Below are 20411 nucleotides of genomic sequence, written 5' to 3'. Positions count from 1 at the left end.
CCCACCTCACAGGCGAAAGCACTGCAGTGAGAAACAAAGACTGGAAGGCTGAGAATTACCTAGGGAACAGCCTTCATTCCAGACAATCTATTCTAATCATAGAAACCCAAATATTTAAATACTTTCTAAAACTTCACTGATCCTTTACCTAAAACAAGCAACATATGGGCCTGGTAAGTATTTCATCTCATTCCAAACTGCTAAAATATCCTATTTCTCAAAAAATCACTGAGCGTTGGGGGTACCATTCTCAGATTTAGAGCCGCCCCTCTGCATGAGAGCGCGGAGACGGGAGTGAGTGATTCTTTCCACTGAATTGTAGATTTACCCACCACTCTCTCACAGCTGGGCACGGGGGAGAGGCACACGCCCACAGCGGTGGCACAATGCACCTTTATTCAGCATGACCTCGCTTCTGCTCACACCCAGATGCTGAGTACACGGGACACTAGAGTCACGATTATTTTCCTCAAACTAAAATAATCACTTCTAAACAGGAGTAAATGGAACAAAAATAGAGAGTCATAACAGGGAGTGCCTGGTCTAGTGTACGAAAGCCCCAGTCCAAACTACAGGGCTCACTGCAGAGCGTAGCTCTTACTGCTTGCTCTATATGGAGGATTTGTTTATGATCAGATACATTTAAACAAGCAGAATATAACAGCTGCCAAACAGGGAGAAGAAAAAACAAATCCCACCAACTCTCTGAGTTTAATTTACCCAACTTGAAAGTCTGAGCTGGAGCCCATTCAAGTCTTGTAAGTTGAGGACTGCATGAAAGTGCTTAGACCTCAGCCTGTAAATATGAAGGGTTTATGAAGTTGTTGTGTTAGATGAACAGTCTGATGTCTCTGGAGGCTGCAATGGGAAGTGTGCGCAGCTTTCCACATCCTTCATCTCTAGAATTAGTAGTTTTCAGCTCTGCCGAAAATGAAACTGGGTTCGGGGGTGGGGGGCAGGAAGGAGCAAACCGCAGAAATACTCAAAAGATCACATGATGCACTGTAAGCTTCCATAGTGAAGATTTTAAATACTATCAAATCAGTCTTAAAATAACAAAGCCCAAATTCACAAGCCTCTCTCAGAATTAAACACTTCTGTGTGCAAAATACACCATGAGTCTGTTTGAAGAGGAGAATATGGTGCCTGATCCAAAGCCATTGAAGTCAATGCAAAGACTTCCACTGCTTCAATGGGCATTGTAGGATCAGGCCCCAAATCACTAGAAACAGCAGTCTCACTACCACGAAGCCGTTTAAACAAATGCTCAACATTTATATGGCCATTTCCCCAAGAAATCACACACAGGCACCTCCAGAAAGAGCACTGCCAGGCCTTTAAATAGTAACTAATGAGAGTCTAAAACCAATAAACTCTAGAAATGTTTTGGAGAAAAGTAAAAATGGTGAAAGTGATTGATGGAAACAGCTACTCCCTGAACATACTCTCACATACTTCAGGGTGAAAGCACAATTAGATCCACAGTGGCAGAGATTATATTAACTAGCAGACACCACTGCAGTTTTAGAAACAAACTCCCAATTCCCCAAAAGGGCTTATTTAACAACTAAGCACACAGCTACTTTGCATGAATACCAGAAGCCGTATTCAGTGATCCCAAATGACGCCACAGTGGCAGAGTGCCTTTAGGAAGAGCGTTCTCTAAAGAAAAACAATACTGAGAAGACTGAAGCATCTTCAGTCTGCGTACTCCCTAATATTTCTCTCTCCACCCTCAAAACGAGCTGACTAAATCAAACTTCTCTTAACTGTAGATAGTGTCTTTCTCAGCTGCTTTGGGGATTCTCAGGCTAGGAACTGTTCAGACAGTTTCAACATTTCTTCCTAATCACCAGCTACCACTAAAACACACTGGACTTTAACCCATTTTTTGCCATCTGCATGTGGCAGAGCCGGATGCAAGTCGTGCATGGTTAGTGCAAGTTTCATAACAAGCCTTTAACGGGAAACAATCCCTAAATGGCCATATGTAAACTTGCTTTCCCATCCTCTGCTCATGCAAACTGTTCTCTGCATATTTCTTATGCAATGGGGGGTACACTGATCACAGATGTACTTTTTTACAATGCACTTCCTACTGTGCCACCAAGTGGGGCTGTGGAAAATGCTTCCTCCTGGAAGTGTTCAGTCTCTCGCGTTCTCATCTCTTCAACCCCGCAGGTCTTCGTCTTCCAACAAATCCCAACTGAGCACACCTGCTCTCTGAGTCTTGGCCCCACCCTCAACTTGACATGTTTTTAGAATAAGCTGGTTAATAAAAGAATGAGTATATTCCCCCGTATTGTGACAATAAATGTGATTTGAACCTTTAGCTCAAAGAATACATGAGCTCATGTTTGATAAGCTAGATAAGCTCAGAAAATGGGTTTGAAGTGCATGAAAGAGAATTAGATATTGTTACCTCTAAATAATGTGTGTTGATACTTTTTTAAAAAAAAGATTAGGAACAGTTCAAGTCTTTCCTCTTCCATTCAATTCACCTTCGTGCGGGAGAGACTGGCTCAGTATTACACTGAATTTAGTTCTCCAATTCACCACATCCACTGGTAGCACATTATTGACTCCCATCCCTGTATATTATAATTTACCTACAGAAAGCCAAATATTAATCACCTTTCAAGCTACATGCCACAGTTCAAACGCCATCAATAAAACAAATCAATTAAAAATCAACAGACCCCTCTGCCGGAAACCCTAGTCACAAACTCAGTTATGTGCAGGGGAATATGAACAAAACGTACTTTTGCTATGAGGAAGCAACTCAACTATTCAAAATAAAATCAGTAGCAAGGGAGGAAAATTCACACATGCTGCTCCTATTCCAAGAATTTACATTAAATACTTGCCACTCTCTTACCAAAACCAGACAGAGCTCTCCTGGCAGAACATCCACACCAGCTCTGTATTTCATTACAACGTGAAGCATTCAGTGGCACAGACTGTGTCTGTATTCCAAGCAAAGAGGAAAAGGCACGCAGGCTGGAAGAGGCTACAAACCCACTGCTAGGAAGTTACAACGTTCATTTAATCGGCATTGCTACAGGTCTCTGATTAATGAGCTGTAACAATAGCTTGCGTTCTGGCATTCCAGCCCACTCACCCCCTACAACACCACCAGGATTTTCCCAGTGAACTTGCATACTCACCATTCACTGGTGAGAGCGGCCCCATGGACTGAAGTCCTTTATTGGCAGAACAGGAACTGCAGGTTAACAGCAGTGCATACTCCCCTTCCTCTCCCCCCGTTGCCCTTCCACTGTGCTGCACACCCCACCCCAAGAAGAAAATTCAGCCTTCACAACCCAGTTGATCCGTGGCCTCTCAGCTGAAGCTGCCTACACAGGGGACCTCTGCTGGTGGTTTCTGTAATCCATCCACCAGGGACCAGACTGAGGCCCCCTGCTAACAAACTTCTGCCACGGAGTGACTGGGCTAAATTTGCACCAGGGACCTAGAAGCGAAAGGCTCCATGTCTCCACACCAGTCCCTCGCTCGTTTTTAATTCAAGCGGAGACGAAACAAGTGTTCCAGATACTGCAGCCCAAACTGCCTGGAAGGTGGAGCGGGCAAGCTCTGAAGGTGGACGGAGGGGTCGGAGCCTTTTTGGCCTCAATGCTCTGTGAGCCAGGCCGTGGTGAAGCGTGATCTGAATACAAGATGATTGCAGCACGATTCTCCTTTCCCCTAGTAAGCCATTAACCTTTCAGATGACAGCCCTGCAATCGGAATGACTGAACGATTCTCAGGGTCAGCGCGGATCTACGTTCTCAAAACCTGACAGCAACATGCAAAAGTTGTGACTGAATCGCGGTCTCGCTGAGAGTAAGATTAAACGCGTGTGACACATCTTTTGCAATCAAAGTGTTCCATTTCCCAAAGTATCTGCCACAGATTGATAACATCCACGCAAAAAGTTAAGGGCAATTATGTCTGTCATTGTAAAACACACTTCAGCAGCACTGAGTGACATCTTGCTGGAAGCTGACAAATTGTTAGAAGATTGTTTGAATGAGTGTGGTGGAGGCTCCTCCAGCAGCACCTTGGGAAGGAACTCGGAAGGCACTTGCTAACCAAGAAACCACACAAACGCAGGGAACATAACGGCTATGACAGCAGCCGATACGCAGGCCTCAGCAAGCAAGATGGCTTTTGGGGAGCTCTGCCTGTGCTGGCAGGAAGTCAGAGTTCCCCCCAGAAAAGCTGAGGTTAGATTTATGGAGAGCACAAGAGCCAAGTAGAAAGCTGAACTCATACACAATTGCTAGGCAGAACTGCAGGCTGGGGCGAACTTGTAATGAAGCTTTCGCTAGTGCTTATTCCCTAAACACCAAACATGTGACCCTGACACTCTCCGGCACACGTGGGCAGTGGTCCCCATGCCGTTCACACACAGCAACTAAGCTGATGTCCGCAAAAGGCAAGGCTGAAATATTTATCATTAGCACCTGCTTTTGGGAAACCCTCGCCCCGAAGGGCCCTAAGGTGCAGCAATCACTGTGCTGCGTTAGCACCAACTTATACAAGAGACGTTACTCACACCGACCCTCTCAACAAAGCTGCATTAATTACTGACTGCCCAGCAGTGCCCAGCAAACACACCTAGGAAAGCAGTGTAAAGCTCCATGTCCAACATTCCTGCTACACGCGGCTCAAGTCACTGGAATGGATCTTTCAACACTCGCCCCTCAGATGAGAAACGGCAGGTGTATTTCTCCACGCTGCCCACAGCACAAAATACAGGGAGAAAAACCCTAGGGTGACTTGCCACTGCGTCATCCTACAATGCACAATGGCAGCTCATCAGGTTGCACTCCACAGCGCAACGTCTCAGCCTCGGTCCAGGACACCAGAAGCCCAGACGCTTGTAACAGGGAATACCAAGGACAAGAGAGAGCCAAAGCGACGTGAACATCCCCGCAACAGGAAACAAGCAATCCTTCCCCCTCCGTGCTGGCAGGAGGATTGTGCTCAGCCCTTTGCCTCTTTCTGCTCCGCAGTTCTGAACGGATGCTCCATTGAAATCAATGGTGTATTACCCCATAGTCGGAAGAGGGGTGTATCCTGGACGTAGCAAGCATGCTAGCGAACAGGGATGTCCTTACAAAAGAGCACATAGGTTTGTTTCCACTGCAGGCATCACTTTTTGAGAAACCCAGGATGCTGCCAGGCATTAAATACAAGCACATGAGAAGACAGAGATTTCTGAACCGTCTTTCATGAGACTGACACTAATGTACTTTGGTACAGATTTCTTCTCTCTCTCTCTCTCAAAAGGGCAGGCACAAACATAGTGTGAAGCCCACACACTCGAGCCACTGGCCAACTCTACCTAAGGACATTCGAAGGCAGACGATTTAGCAAAAGCTTTTGTTCATTAGATATCGGTACAGAACTTGCAATGGAGTTCCAAGTTCCCAACAAACGAGCAAACCCTAGTGCAACCCTCTTCCACTTTAACAGGAGGGGACAGGGAAGTCCCAATGCTGGGACTAAGCAGAGCCCAGAGTGCGAATGACCTGAACAGAACCTCAGATGGACGAAGCAGCAATGCTGACACACAGTAAGGTGCTGAGTCGAGTCTCTTGCAGAGCGGCAAAGCATGTGTGATGGAACTCTGACACGCCAGCATCACGAGAATCAATAATTAATGTGTCTGCTGAACCTGCCCGGCACAGAAACGAAAACCGATGTATTAAGAAGCTCTGCAGTAACACACTGAGGTGTTCTGTTGTCTATCTGTACGTACTACAGCGTTAGCAAGCATTCCGAAGCACTGAGGATACACTGCATATTGTCCTGATTTCAAAGGTATTTTATAAAAAGTCAGAAACTGAAGAGAATCCCTTCAAATATCTGACCAACCTAACAGCTAAATAGCACTAGTTGTGTAATGTGCTGTTCAGTGATTCTGTCTTGGCATTCGCGGTCATTCAGAACAGACTTTTGCAGCTACTGTTGGAATATATCCACATGGAATAAAATGGCAAACTGGCTGCAAGTGTGTTCTCTTATCTCTATGGTCATGTTAAAATAAAAAGTTACTTGTGACTACAATCTTCCATGGACATTAAGCTTGAATAAATTACTACCCTGTTGATAAAGTGTTAAAACAGCTTTTCAAGTAACATATGTTTCCTCTAATAAGAAATGTTTGCAAGGAGCATCTTTCTATACATTTCTATTTCTAAAAAATATATTGGATAATAAATAATCAATGTAAAAAAACCCAGACATGAATAGATGCCTTGAATGATTGGGCTGTTTTTATTCCGGTGTAAAAGTTACCTGTAAATCATATATGGTGCATGAGGGTAGAGCCAGCTACAGACAGGTGGTTTTTACTAGGAGGCATTAATGTAACATTCAATTATTCCACTGCATACTGGCTGTTTTAACTCAGCCAAATTAGAATACATTTTATATTGACTATTTTGACATTTGTTTTATTTGGCGAGTAAAACAAAACTGATCCAATTTCCTTGCAGCCATTGTAAACCATAAACTGTACAACAAGAGGTTATAAAATATATAAGCCTTGTAAACACTTCTTTTCAGACTGTCGCTGATGCTCTGAGCTCCAATTCTGGCCCCGTTCCCAACAGCTCTGGAGCCATTCTGCAGCCCTCCCTGCTCAGTCATAAAGTGACCCTTCCACACTTCGCGATTCAGGACAGCCACTGACATTCTCTTGCTAAGATAATTTTTCTCTTTACCATGGAAATTTGCCTGCATGTTTCTCACGGACAGAAAATGAAGACATCTACCGTAAAGACAAGACGTCTCGCTTTGATCTCGCAGGGTCTTTGTTATTTATGCAGCTTGTGCCTAGTGCAATTGTGAAACAATCCAATGGCTCCAGATAAAATAATCCGAGAACTCCAGCAGGACTCCTGTTTCTTATCTCATTTCTAATATCCCGCTATGAGGCTCTGACGGCTCTGAATGGTGCAAGCTGGGATCTGCAGCAAGGACCCCTCCCAGACAGCACAAGAGACGAGATCTAGCACAACTTTCAGTGAAGTGACTTGTCAAAAATAAACCACAGAAGATGGTTGAGAAGTCACCACAATACACTAGGTTATAAGTACACTTAAGGGCATGGGAGCATGCCCCTACCCAGATACTGGCCTTCACCAGGATAAAGTTACCACATAGCCCCGTTAAAAGCCTTTGTCAAGCAATTTTAAGACTGCCACTCTTTAAAATGCACAGAAAAGCAAAATAACCAAGGATATGGGTAGCATCTTCTAGCCAGACAATACACTGAACTTTGGACAATTTACAGTCTCCATGGAATTCCCATCTGCCAATCTCCTTAGAAATATAAATCCCAAGCATTTCCTTTCATACGCTAGATGTATTTGCAATACACTGAATGTGCTAACAAAACACTGACACTCCAAAATATGTAAAAACCCACCGAGAACACGTTTCCCAATTGGGGTTGCCCGGGCTATGAGTTCAGAGCAACTCTCTCACCATTGCATGCAATGCTGCATTTTCATCTCAAATGCCAATAATATAAATCGTTCAATTCATTCTCTGCGTGCGGGGTTGTTTAAAAACACCCCCACCACTGGGCTTTGTGTAGGAAAATGTGGTAAATAATTGTAATTGATAATTATACTCCTGTTCCTCTGACATATAAAATACACACACACACTTGACACACACACACACACACACTATAAGAGCAAAGCCATGACGTTCGCAGCGGCTCTACGGCCCTGCTGTTGCAGTTCCTTGTGTGATGGTGGGTGGCTGGGTCTGCGCACAACGAACGGCGGCAGCAGCGGGGCCTAAAGTCACAGGTTCGGACACGACAAAGAAAAGCAAACCTCAGGCTTCAGTTCTGGGGATTAGGAAAAAATTGTTCCCCACTCTTATATAACAAGCCTGCACAATCCTCCAAGGGTATGAATGCTCCCCCCTCCCCTTGCCCCACTTTCCCTGGGGGGTGGGGGGAGGATGGTGAAGATAGCAGTCTAGATAGACCACTGGCCTGCCTGCCCCAGGAAGGAGAATCCTAGGCACTCACGTGAGACCAAAGATGCTTTATAGTCAGTGAAAAACAAAGATATGGGGCAACTGTGAGAAGCTCTGTGATACCGTTGTTGTTTGCTGGGTGCTCTTTGGTATACAGGACACAAAAGACAGGCGGTTTCATGCTCGGAATTGTTTACACTCTGACCCAGGCCGGCAGGCTAAACAGGACCACCGGGCAGCCCTCAGTGAATGCATTTTTGTTGTTGTTCTGTTAACTTTGCTACCTTCTCATCCCCATTCCATCCATGTGCCATCTATGCATGACATCAGCACAGCTTTCTGGGGACTAGCATATATTTCCCCATCATATCAGGGTGGACCGTGTAATAATTTATACTGGGACAGTGCCCACTGGTCACAGTCCCACCGGCTTAAGCATTCAGCTAAAATACGCAGAATGGCATGCCCAACAGGAGAGAACCACAGAAAACACTGACAAGTGGCAGAACCTACCTCGGAAGGTTAGGAGCTGGTGTTGAAGCTGGTACTTGGGAAGAAGGTGTCCCGGGTTGTGAGGAGTCATGGTTTCGTGGAACCCTGCCCATTCGGTACCAAATACCCATATTGTTAAGTTCCCTTTGTAAGTAACAGAGAAATCATTAATGCTATTAGTAAATGCAGCATGCACACATGATATCAAACATCGGCAAGTTTCACCAAGAAACATCTTGTGTAATAAGAACCAGGCTAATTACCACAGAGGATCAATTAATTCTCACACCAAGCAGAATAATACTTTGCACTTATATAGCACATTCCCTTCAGTGATCTCAGAACTTTTTCACAAACATTAACACTTGCAAACTCCCACTTAATTCCTGTAGGAAATTACAGTGCCTGGGTTTGGTATATGCTGAGGCATGGGAACATCCTCTGCATTAAGGGCTGCTTACCCTATGAACGTGTACTGTGGAGGGGCCTGCTTAGATCTGCCCAGGATTCGGATATCACAAATAGCAGCCTCTGTAGAATCTCGAGGGATGAATTTGATGCAGAGCCTCTTCTTTCTGAAAGCTATTTCTTCTGTGAAAGGAAACCAGGATTAGAGGCTGGTTTTTATGCATGACCAGGGTATAAAAGTTATTTATTGCATCTTCAGCTCTTATGCAGATAGTTATGGCAGGAATAGGAGGTGGACAGCAAATAAGTGTGCAAAGCCATGCACTTGACTGAATTTTCTAACACTAGTCCTCTGGTGTGGCATGCAAGATTTGTTATTTACCAGTACTTCTCTCCACACTATCATCTACAGAGAAGATTAGGTACTACAGACCACAAAGAATTACAGCCTCTGTAATAGAATTTGTCAGGCTGTTGTTTCCACGTCCTATAGCTCTGATATCATTTACTTCACTTCTCTCGCAGTAGCATTCACCACAGCAGCCTGGAGAGCAATCACTGTGTTTGGTAACACATATGAAAGTCACCAGCATCATTGGTCAACCCAGGATCAAGATTTTTTCACATGGCCATTCGTGCATGGCAGCATATTAAATTCTAGTAAGTGCCCCCGACAGCTAGGCTCAAATTGGGAGCATTCAGCAAAATGCTGCCACTTGGTGAGACTAGGGAGGTGGAGATGGAAGAGACTGGACCCCAGAGGGTGGCACAGAAGAGGTGCACGCACTCAGATTCAGATCTCCTCAGGAACACCTCACCCAAACGCATCCGAGACCCTGTCTACGCTGGGCTCTTTGCACCAGTGTAATTCTTGTAATGGTGCAACCGCCCAATGTAGATATGCTGCAATCGTACAATTTACCCCAGGAAGTTACCAAGGTAAATTGTCCTGACATAAACCCCATTTTGCATTCATGCAGTGTATCTGTAATGGAAATTTGCCTAGTGTGGCTACACCAGTGTATATTTCCCTAGTCTAACCAAGCTCTAAGGTCTAATTGTACCAGAAGCTTCAATCTTAAAGAATTGAGTTTATGGAAATGCATGCTCACTCTCCCAGCTGTGGTTCATTTTGCTACCATATGCTGGCCCTACTAATCTCTGGAGGTCCCTGTACATTTCTCTGCCCTTGCTGTTGTTTATAACTCCTTCCACTTCAGTATAATCTCTGAATCTCATTAACCGCTTTAGCCCTATTCTAGCCTAGCAAAATATTTAATAAAACAGGATTTCACAGGCCTGCAGCACTCCTAGCCAAACCCATCTCAAGCCACTTCCTTCCTAGTGTTTGGCCATTGGAAGCACCATACAAACCTGCGTCCCAGAGCTGTACAGACAATACAGGCTGTGACCCTAGAGGGTATAAGGCACACCATTCAATACAGCACAGCCAGCATCAGCTTAGCCTGATTTAAGTGGCCACAGCTCCCAGTTAAGTCAGGTGGATTTGTGGGTCCTCAGCTACTCTGGAAATCAGGCCACTTTCATTAGGTGCCTAAAGGTGGATTTTAGAAGCCTGGCTTTTGACTCCCACATTTCTGCACTTTGCTGAGATGGCTAGGGAGCAGTATGTTTAGTGCGTTGTGTTATTAGCCCAGAAACTACAAATGGAAACACATAGCCACAAATTTTACTTTGAACCAAATGAGAGGCCCTTGTTACTTTACTTACAGACTATCACAATGCTTGTTTTACTGGCTTATCTGCCAGGCTCTTTCACACTTTGCTAAATTCCTCCATCTGTGGCAAACTCAGCGAGGGAACTAGAACCGCTAATTACATGTGCTCATGGAGGCAGGGAAAATGCACCACTTTATTTATACAAACAGAGCATGGAGGGCAGCAGAATACACTGTACATGAATCACGCAGTCCTCTCCCCATCAGCCACAGGTTACGTGACTGTGATTTAATTTAAAGTTATTCTCCATCCACAACCCCGTGGTGTTTCCTTGATAAGCGATTGGCTCTACCCTTGCTCCACATGTGCTCCGTAGCTCTCGGGGGCAGTGGCACTGGGAAGTCAGTCATGGGTTACAGAATCTTTTCCTTCTTGGTCACTCATACAAATCAACCCCCAGGCTGGCAGTGACTGACCAACCATCCCCATGTGCTGCAGATGCAGGTGAATTATTATCTGTGAAGAAGATTCAGTGAGCCTCTCCCTTTCCATTTACAAACTGGTCTGCATTTCATTACTGGCAAAAAGGACCTGCAAGTATGTGCACTGGCAGAGTGACTGCAGCTCCTTCCCACAAGCCCCAGCCACTGGCCTGAGAGTGGTTTGTAGAGCCAGTGCACAGACCCCTTCTGTAGCATGCAGGGGGTGCAGCACTCGGGCTTAATTGGTACAGAGGGCTTGGGGCTGAGTGGAGTTTTCTCCCCCAGATTAGGTATTTATCTGGAAAGCTGCTTTTCCCTTGCAGGAATGAAGGGGAGGATTTTCTGGGCATTCTCCTTCCAATTCATCTTGGCAATGATGAGAGAGGCTCATGTGCACCCCAGCTCCCCAGTGCACGGGCACCAATTTGCTCATATCTGAGGGCTATAAAGTCATACGTGTATAAGCACCACACACAGAGCTCAATACCACACTTATCAGCAGAAAAAGGTTAACTGCTCCCAGAGAACCCTCCCCTTCAAAGCACTAGGGGGAACAAGAGCTGATAAGAGAGGTGGGGCCGCGGCACACTAGCCATTTGGATACCTGGTGTCATCCCTTGAGTATCTAGGAGATCTAACACCTTAGGTATAGTTAATGAAAGCGAGTGAGATAAGGACTATTACACAGCTGCATGCCCCAGGACACATGCCAGGGAATAATTCAAGGAGCCCTTTTTAAGTGCCTAATCCAGCTTTTGATGTTTAAGTTTGACTCATCACAAAAGGTTCCTTTACAACACTCCTCAGAAGAGACTCATCTTTTCCCAGAAGCTGAGCTTGTTTAACAGGTAACCAAAAGTGAGGTTCTGCCAGGTCTTTAAAAGCAGCTCTATCTTGCCAGAGTGCCTGTGGGTCATCTGACTCGATCGCATTGACCTGCCAGGGAAGTCTGCCGCAGGGTCTGGTGCTCTGCCCCAGGTGAAATCATCTATTCCAGCTTCACTGGGGTCACCAGGTGGAGACGTGGGGCAGGGAGGCTGGGAGCCTGCTGAGCACCCAGCTCATGACCAACATGACCACACTGCCTTTGGCAGACACAAGATGCCTTTTGGGCCTCACCTGCCCATGCAAAGGGAAGGAGCAAGATCCACGGCTGCTGAAAGGTGCAATGCTCCTGTGGGCAGTCATGGTAGCTCCACTGAAAAGCCTTCAGTGCATTTCTGCACAGTACAGCATGGGCCCAGGCTCAATCTCACACGGGAACAAAACGCCATTTATTCCTAATCTGGCACCATCCAGAAACATGCGCATGCAACAATGCTGCCTGCTGGAGCTGTGCATGAGGTGTGCGGGAGCACGGAGCTTGCCGCTCACAAAACCCAGCATTGTGAAAAAACACACTTACGTGTATCGACTGTCTCCTGGATGGGGATGAAGCCCACAGGAAGCGTGTCCTTGATATCAATTAGTTTCATGTCGACCAGGACGTTGCCTAAATGGCTCTTTAGAGAGAGGAGAAAAACAGGTGAGTGTGACTCTTAATAATTCAGGTTCTTCTTCTCTTGCTGATTTGACTTGAAGCTCCCTGTTAAGCAGAGTATTTTAGCAGAGAGGGCGACTGAAGAATGAGGAGCAGGTACCAGGCTAACAACTCAGACCTACGGCTACGGTTTTGTCAGAGAGGTGATAGAAACCGTGAATTTGAATCTCGGAAATGGCTGTCAAACCACATGTGATCAGGCCCCCAAACTGAGTCATGGTGCCACCTAGCTCACGGGGTCACAGCACCACTCAGGTCTGGCCTGTTCACCAGTCTCTGTCGACAGAGGTGAGGCTGGGCCAAAGCTGAGTGGTGCTGTGACTCCACGTCACAGCGCCGAGAGCGGGGAGCCGGGCTCAGCCCTGCAGGACAGGAGCCGCCCACTGCATGCAGAGTGGGCTTGCTCTCCAACCGCGCCCTCCTTCCTGTGACTTAGCAACTTCTTCCCAACCTCTGTCATGAAATGTCTGCGCCAAAATTGTAGCTTTACTCCTGGTTGCACACTTACAGCACATACACAGCCCCCAAAGGGTCATCAGCTAAGAGATTACAGGCATCTTTGTTTATACAGGGTCTTCTGTCACACCCATCACTGTAATCCCTTAGCACCTTGGAAACAGAGACCACACTAGTCTCCTGGAAAGTCCCTGGGCCCTACCCAGTGAGTTAAAGAAGAATCACCATCGTCTAGTGAACTGTAAGCCTACAAGCCCTATGCATGGTCCAGCTGCGAAAGCCACAGGATGTTTATATGGTCACAGTGGTGGGAAATGCTAAGGAAAGACTCTAATGTAGACACAGCCAAAGTTATTACATGCTTCTGCTAATTAATATTGAATACATACGGTGCTAGCTCCAAAAGCTCACGCCATTTGGAATGATAAATTTCATTTGGAATCCATATGAATTCTGAACCAGTGCCTTGTCCTATTAATCAAGGTTTGAAGAGCTAAAAAACAATTTAGTATGACAGCCTCCACAATTGTTTAGAGACTTCATTTCCTTTGCAGTTCCCATTAAAGCCAATATTCTGCCAATATTCTGGATCACACGTGGAAGAAAAACAAACCCTCTTTCGTTGTCACGTGGCTTTTATGAACAGAAATGCAAAAAGCAATTAAAATGTCATTCTAAGCTATGAGACCCCGCCAGTGTATTTTATCATTACTTCCTGCAAAGTGCCAGGCACAATTTTTATCTGGGCAAGCAAAATATTTCAGAAAAACCACTGCTGTCTGATTACTGTGTGTCTATGAATTGGGGGGCTTTGAAATAAAGCAGGTTGATTAGGGGCTTCGTACCTTCTGAACAGTGGGGTTTTTTTAACTTTACAGTTCCATAGCAATACCGTGCAATCTAAACACTACACAGTGGTGATGCTGAAAGTGAGCAGTGCTGATTTTCTAAAATCTGAACGTGTCAGTTAACATTTTGTCTAGGCACAGTGACTGGTAGATAAAATGGTCTTTACTAATGCATGTTTCATGTTGTATTATTCCTACTGTCTGTCTGTTTTACACTAACATTCAACGTCAGTTAAACTGATGATTCCTCTACCACATCAATACCAGATAGGCAGAAGAAAAAAACCACACTAAGTTTATTAACTATTGAAATGGCTGGAGTCAGTGCTGATCCAATGGAGTGTATATATGAGAGTGCAGCAACAATTTACTCAGGTAAAAGTGTTAAAGAACCCACTGTCCCCAACACTTAAACACCAACACATGGAAAACGTCAACATGTTGGGAAATTAGAATTCCTCTCAAAGATTCTTTACACAGTTGAGAATGATGCTCCCAATAAATGACATCACAAATTAGCCCTACAGTGAAACTCAGAGACTTAACTAGGTTTGTTCTGTTAACTAAACCCGGGACAAAGTGGGTGAGGTAATATCTTCTATCAGACCAACTTGCGTTGGTGAGAGAGGCAAGCTTTCGAACTCAAAAGTTTGTTTCTCTCCTCAACAGAAGTTGGTCCAACAAAAGATATTACCTCACTCACCTTGTGCCTCTAATATCCTGAGACCAACATGGCTACAACACTGCACCCAACTAAACCAGTGTCATTCGTGTCAAAATAACATGGCTATGGTTACACTAGAGAGCTTACAGCAAGGCCGGGGGCTGGAGGTTGGTGGATCCTTTGGTTTTCAAGTCAAGATCCATGATCAGCTGCCTATTATTAATTATTATTATTTATTTGTATGACAGCAGCTCGGAGTCTAAGTTATGGACCAGGATCCCACTGTGCTACTGGGGGCTGCCTTTCTCTATCTCTGTTATTAGCAAAAACACTGAAAACTGAATCCATATTGACATTCAAAACATGGAGAGCAGAAGTAGTACCTCCTATATAGAGGCTCTCACTGCACTTGGAAAGCAAAATCAAATATTTTTCTCTAGAAAATATGAAGTTTTTAGATTATACTCATCTGACAAATATAAACAGTCAGTAAAGGCATCAGCTCATGGGCTTTCCCAGCCTAACAGCTCCTTACCCAAGTGAGTCTAGAGCACAACCAACCAAGACTGGCTGGATGTAGTTGCCCGCTGTCCACTGCAGAGGCACACCAGACAGCTGTTGCCTGCACACTGTGAACAAAGTCTGACTATCCATGTTGGAAGATGTGATTCCAGGGCAGACACACACACAGCTACTGAAAACCCTGGGTGAGTGCTAAAGAACTGTAGTAGGACAGAGAAGGGTGAGGAAGTGAGTCCCCCAAGGAAAACGGGGATGATGCTCTGGACCAGGAGAGTGCTCAGGCTTGTGGGATTCAATTTTTACACTTGCTTTCCTTATGTTGTCAATGTAGGAAAGTCACCTGCATTGCTAGCACGGGCTGCCCCATTGCGTGTGTGCTAGATGCTAGTGCAAGAGCAGGGATGAAACAAACTTTCCTGGGATTTTTTTTTTCATTTTGTTGATTGCAAATCTTTCAGAGAGCTGCTTTCCCCAGGAACAAACAGCTGATTAAGAGAACAAACACACAGCAAAGATCCCATCAGTGTAGCTTGGCTACAGACTCACCTGGACTTGCTGAAAAACCTGCTGGAATTATCCTGGCTCCCCAAACTGAATCAGTTTAGGAACAAGAACGTGTCAAGCAAATTGTTCAGTCACTCGGCAAATGGACTTACATTTTCTTTCGAAAACGATCTTGTGAAGCACAGGTATCTTGTGACCTTGGATTTAAATAAGCCATCTTTCCAGAGGTCAGCATCCAAGCCATCTGCTGTTTGTGCAACCTGGAAAGATGAGACAGAGGGAGAGATGGGACATCTGAGCCAAGATACAGTTAATGCATGTGCAGTACATCTTCCTCTTACCTATTCTCATTAAAGCTGGCCCGAATTCTCTCAGCATCTCATTAGTTCGTTTCACAAGGTAAAGTGGAGGGATAAAAAAAGCCCCAACTTCTAAGAATATTGTCTCGAGGGAGCCAGTTGATTAAAGAATCCCTGACAAAAACTATTCTAATAAGGAAACGGCAGCTTTGGAAAGTCAGCACATTACGACACTCGGTACCATTCCAGCACAAGGGGCACAGCATCTGCAAACACGGAAAGAGGGCTACATTTCAGGGATGCAGGAAATTGCCCTCCAAAAGGTGCCCCAGCTCCAGTAGTTGGGCAGGAGCCTGCCTGAATGGTACGCTCACACGCCCAGCAAGCGGGGCCGGGTGGAACCAGTGAACAGTTGTGCAAATGTTTTTCACCAAGTTCAAAAAGCACCTTATGCCCAGAACATCAGTTCCAAAGAGCACTGCAAGTTGTGGTAGTTCACAAAGGTGACAGTCACCTTTCTCCAACAGAAAAACTCACTGCAATAGTATCAGAATCGCTGCGCTTGGTTCACACACTCAGAAGAGTTAACCAGAGACTTAGCTGTGCCTGTCTGAGAGTGAAATTCCCCCTTTCCCTTCAAAGTCTCTTCACTCCAGCTGCAGAGATGGCTGTGTATGCGGAAGTAGCCCCAGTGTCCCTAGAGCTAATGCACTGGGTATGTCTCCTGTCTCCTCTGAGCAGCTCAGAGGAGTTCTCAGCACCCCCCTAATCCAGGGTCTACTCCATGTTCCCAGGCCTCTTAGGGCAGGAACTGTTGTAATGCAGCAGGCCAGACTTCACTGACTCACAATACAGAACCCAGGATGTAAATCAGCGCAGGATTCAACCTGTCCTATCCAATGTCAATGCATCTGAACGCAGAATCTCTGAAAAAATTAAAGTTTCCAATAGTGAAAGACACAAATATCTTCACAGTTTAATTTCTGTTCACAGCAGAAGCCCCACCTCTTACTACGTAAGAGAAGAGCCCAGGATTTCTCTGCAACCAGGCATGGAGAGCCACCTCTTCAGAGAACATTTTTTGGACCATCCTTAGGAGGGTTCAGGAGAAAGACAGAGAAGCAATCATTCAGATCCTGAGAGGACTATCAGTGACAGGCCTGGTAACAGGCAGAGGTGCCATTGGAACGGCCCTGATCTTTACTGGAGAGCACTGTATCAAAGTCACTGTGTTGAACTTGGGTGTCCCTAATCAGTTGACTGCCACAAGCTGGGACTGGACAACAGGGGATGGATCATTTGACAAACTGCCCTGTTCTGTTCATTCCCTCTGATGCATGTGGCATTGGCCACTGTCGGCAGACAGGATACTGGGCTAGATGGACCATTGGTCTGACTCAGTCTGGCCGTTCTTATGTCCTTATGAACTTCAGATAGATACGGCCAGTTGTGTCCTGCAAGCAGAATAGGGATCAGTCCACATAAATGGCTCATTCTAATGTGCGAGGTGTTTGCTAGGCATGATAGAGCTTGGGGATATTGATGCAGGTGAGCAACATAACAGGCTGAATGCACCTAGGGGCTTTAAGACAAATGGAAAAGTTGCCACTTCCCAGAATGCAGAATTCCTGTGATGCTTGAGGCAGCGTCTGACTGACACTGTTCCATTCGTTCTATACTTTAGATCAACCCTTTCTAAGCCACTGAGTATCACATCGGTTTTTTCTTATTCTTAAAAAATCCACACAATACAATATACCAACCCTGCCATCTGCAGGTCATTTCGTTGTGATGTTGCTGGTCAGAGTTAAGACTCCTCGTGCCTGGACAAAGCAGTGAACATTCAGCAGTGTCAGGACAGCAGCCAAAGAAGCAGCTATTGCAGAATAATTCTGGAAGTTGTATTTCACAGAACCTTTGATGAAAGTTAACCACACAACTGATATGACACTGAAAGCTAAGCACTGCTTCCTGGCTCAGCGTGAACCGTGCTAAGAATTCAGGGCCAACTTTCCCCTGGTTCCTCTCTATGTGAAGGAATAACCTCACTGGAATATTTATTTATTCCAGGTGACAGGTAAGCGGTCATCTCCTGGACTATTCCACAGAAACAGGGTACCTCCCAAGGGTCACCTGCCATGACTTTGAGGCTGTCGGGTGTGGCCTGTTGCACTCCACATCTGCTCCCTGCGTAACAAACACGTCTCTCTGAAAAACGCTGCAGGGCCTTCGTAGCAGCCCTGAGAGGACATGGGAGGTGTGTGGTCTGAGCAGCCCACTGGTTTGATAGGACAAGCTCACATGGAGATGGAAGGGGTCAATTCCTAGCATTGTGGTCCAGCGGGCTCCTGTCAAGCTAAGTTTGTGACTTCTGACCTACTGCCGCATGCCTCTCTCCAGGCAACTGGGGTATCTTGTGTCTTTCTTTAAAACCAGAATATCAGCTGCAGAACTTGCTTAGCTCCTGTGCACATGCTCTTTCCTGGAGGCCCCAATGCATATTCATTGTCACTTTCTCTATGCAAGCAGCAGCACCCCAGGATCACAGCAGCACTAAGGTCTGATCTACACTGAAAAATTAAATCCACACCCCTAGCTGATGTAGTAAGCCGACATAACCACCAGTGCAGACACAGTTACGTCCCTGGAAGATTTCAGAGTAGCAGCCGTGTTAGTCTGTATCCGCAAAAAAAACAGGAGTACTTGTGGCACCTTAAAGACTAACAAATTTATTGTAGCATGAGCTTTCGTGAGCTAAAGCTCACTTCTTCGGATGCATCCGAAGAAGTGAGCTTTAGCTCACGAAAGCTCATGCTACAATAAATTTGTTAGTCTTTAAGGTGCCACAAGTACTCCTGTTTTTTTTGTCCCTGGAAGAGGGATTCCACTGACACAGCTTTGTTCAGTGAGCAGGTATCCCTTCACCAGCCGACAAACGTCGTCAGTGTAGACGCATCTACACTATGGGGCTATGCTGACGTTGCTATGCTGGTATAGTCCCCAGGGTGCAGACATCCCCTAACTGAACTTGGCTGCAGGTGCCAGAGCCCGTCATGCCACAGATCTCAGGAGATCTTGGCCACCAGTCATGGTGTGTCTCAGACCTAGGCAGCTACCAATCTGCCCACCACTTGGGGCAGGAGAAGGGAGAGCAGGAGACCAGAAAAGAAGTGCAGCAGAGAGCCAGAGGCAGAGGCCCTTACGGTGGCCTGATTCTGCAGAAGCTGTTGAGACAGGAGATGTGGAAGGTTTGAAAGGGAACAGGAAAGAAGGCAGGATTTCCCTCCTGCGGCCTTGGGAAGCAATGAGCAGGACAGAACAAAACAAAAAAGAAAAGGCAAAGGAATGAATGCAAAGACAAAGAAAATGTAAGATGTCCTCCCATTCCCCCATGGAAAATGCCCTCCAGGATCAAACCCCAAAGCCTCCTCTTAAATCACGGCTGGTCCCAGCAATAATTTGCTTCATCCAACAACCATCCCTGAGGTTAAACTCTACACTTGGAGAGAGAATTTTTAGTCTCTTTTGCTATTTTGAATTCACAAGAATTAAAGCGAAGTCATTTTCCTGAGCTGTCAGACTCTGCAGTTGTAGGAGGACTCACGACAAGCAGGTGGCTAGAGTTTCCTTCCACAGACCCACAGGGAAAAGGGAACCCCTGGGGGAATCATGTTCTTTTAAAATGCATGAGATTGAAATAGAGAGCATGCCTGAGGGAAATCCAAACGACAGAGCCAGAATCAACAGCTGCACATTTCTCTGTCCAGGCAGGACTTCCCAGTGAGGACAGCCGGGCAGGGGCCATCGCATGTGCAACCACCATGGAGTGATTTCAGAGCAAAGGACAGACAGGGGAATCATTTGCTGCTTGTTCTATGTCACCTATTTAGCACAAGTCTAGACAAGGCCTCTGTTTTTAGTAGTTCTCATTTTGGAGGAGGAAGAGGAATTTGTTGTGGTTGATTTTAATTGAATTTTTAGGCATAACATTTAGCTTGTTTGGGGACTTCATTCCCAGGCCTTTAAAAATTACCTGTGAGCTGCACAGATAATGTTAAAATCTGTTAACATCCGGGTCCCTGGGGGGCAGCAAATACACCAAGGATCTTTGGTGCAGGTCAATTTTAACAGCTTTAAGTCTCCCTCAACAGTAGATCCCAAGAGGGAAAATTAGTTTGTTTCTTCCTCTCAGCTGTCTAAAGGAGTTTAGAGAGTTAACGTTGCTGTAAGTCGATAACATGAAGGAATGTCTGTAACACGTTTGCGTCTTACGCAGATAAGGAATGTAATCAAAAAGGGTCAGGAAACTAAATTCCAAGGAAAAGAATCTGTCCGAGTCAATGGCAGAAAGGAATGTATTGCAGTCGCTGGCTGCGCACTGCTCAGCTTGAGATACATGCGATAGCCAAGACGGAAAATGGCCTGTCAGGGTTCTGCATTCAGGAACAAACTTGGGAGCTGAAGTTTATGAAGTTGCCCCATCTGGCCATGTCTCTCTGAGAGCCCCAT

The 20411-nt window shown here is 45.6% G+C and overlaps 1 protein-coding gene across 4 annotated transcripts in view; it reads right to left on the bottom strand.

The window, feature by feature from the left end:
- Positions 1 to 20411, bottom strand: part of MVB12B (multivesicular body subunit 12B) — a 98067-nt gene that overhangs the window by 59321 nt on the left and 18335 nt on the right. For all 4 annotated transcript variants that reach the window (XM_044992792.1, XM_044992794.1, XM_044992790.1 and 1 more), the window contains exons 3-6: positions 15756 to 15863; positions 12475 to 12571; positions 8961 to 9090; positions 8521 to 8643 (exon numbers count right to left, since the gene is read on the bottom strand). In XM_044992792.1, coding sequence (XP_044848727.1) covers positions 8521 to 8643; positions 8961 to 9090; positions 12475 to 12571; positions 15756 to 15863 — 458 coding nt within the window. The remainder of the gene's footprint in view (positions 1 to 8520; positions 8644 to 8960; positions 9091 to 12474; positions 12572 to 15755; positions 15864 to 20411) is intronic.

Source organism: Mauremys mutica, chromosome 18, assembly GCF_020497125.1.
Source record: "Mauremys mutica isolate MM-2020 ecotype Southern chromosome 18, ASM2049712v1, whole genome shotgun sequence".
Lineage (NCBI taxonomy): Eukaryota > Metazoa > Chordata > Testudines > Geoemydidae > Mauremys > Mauremys mutica.
This window is presented reverse-complemented; position numbering and strand designations above follow the sequence as displayed.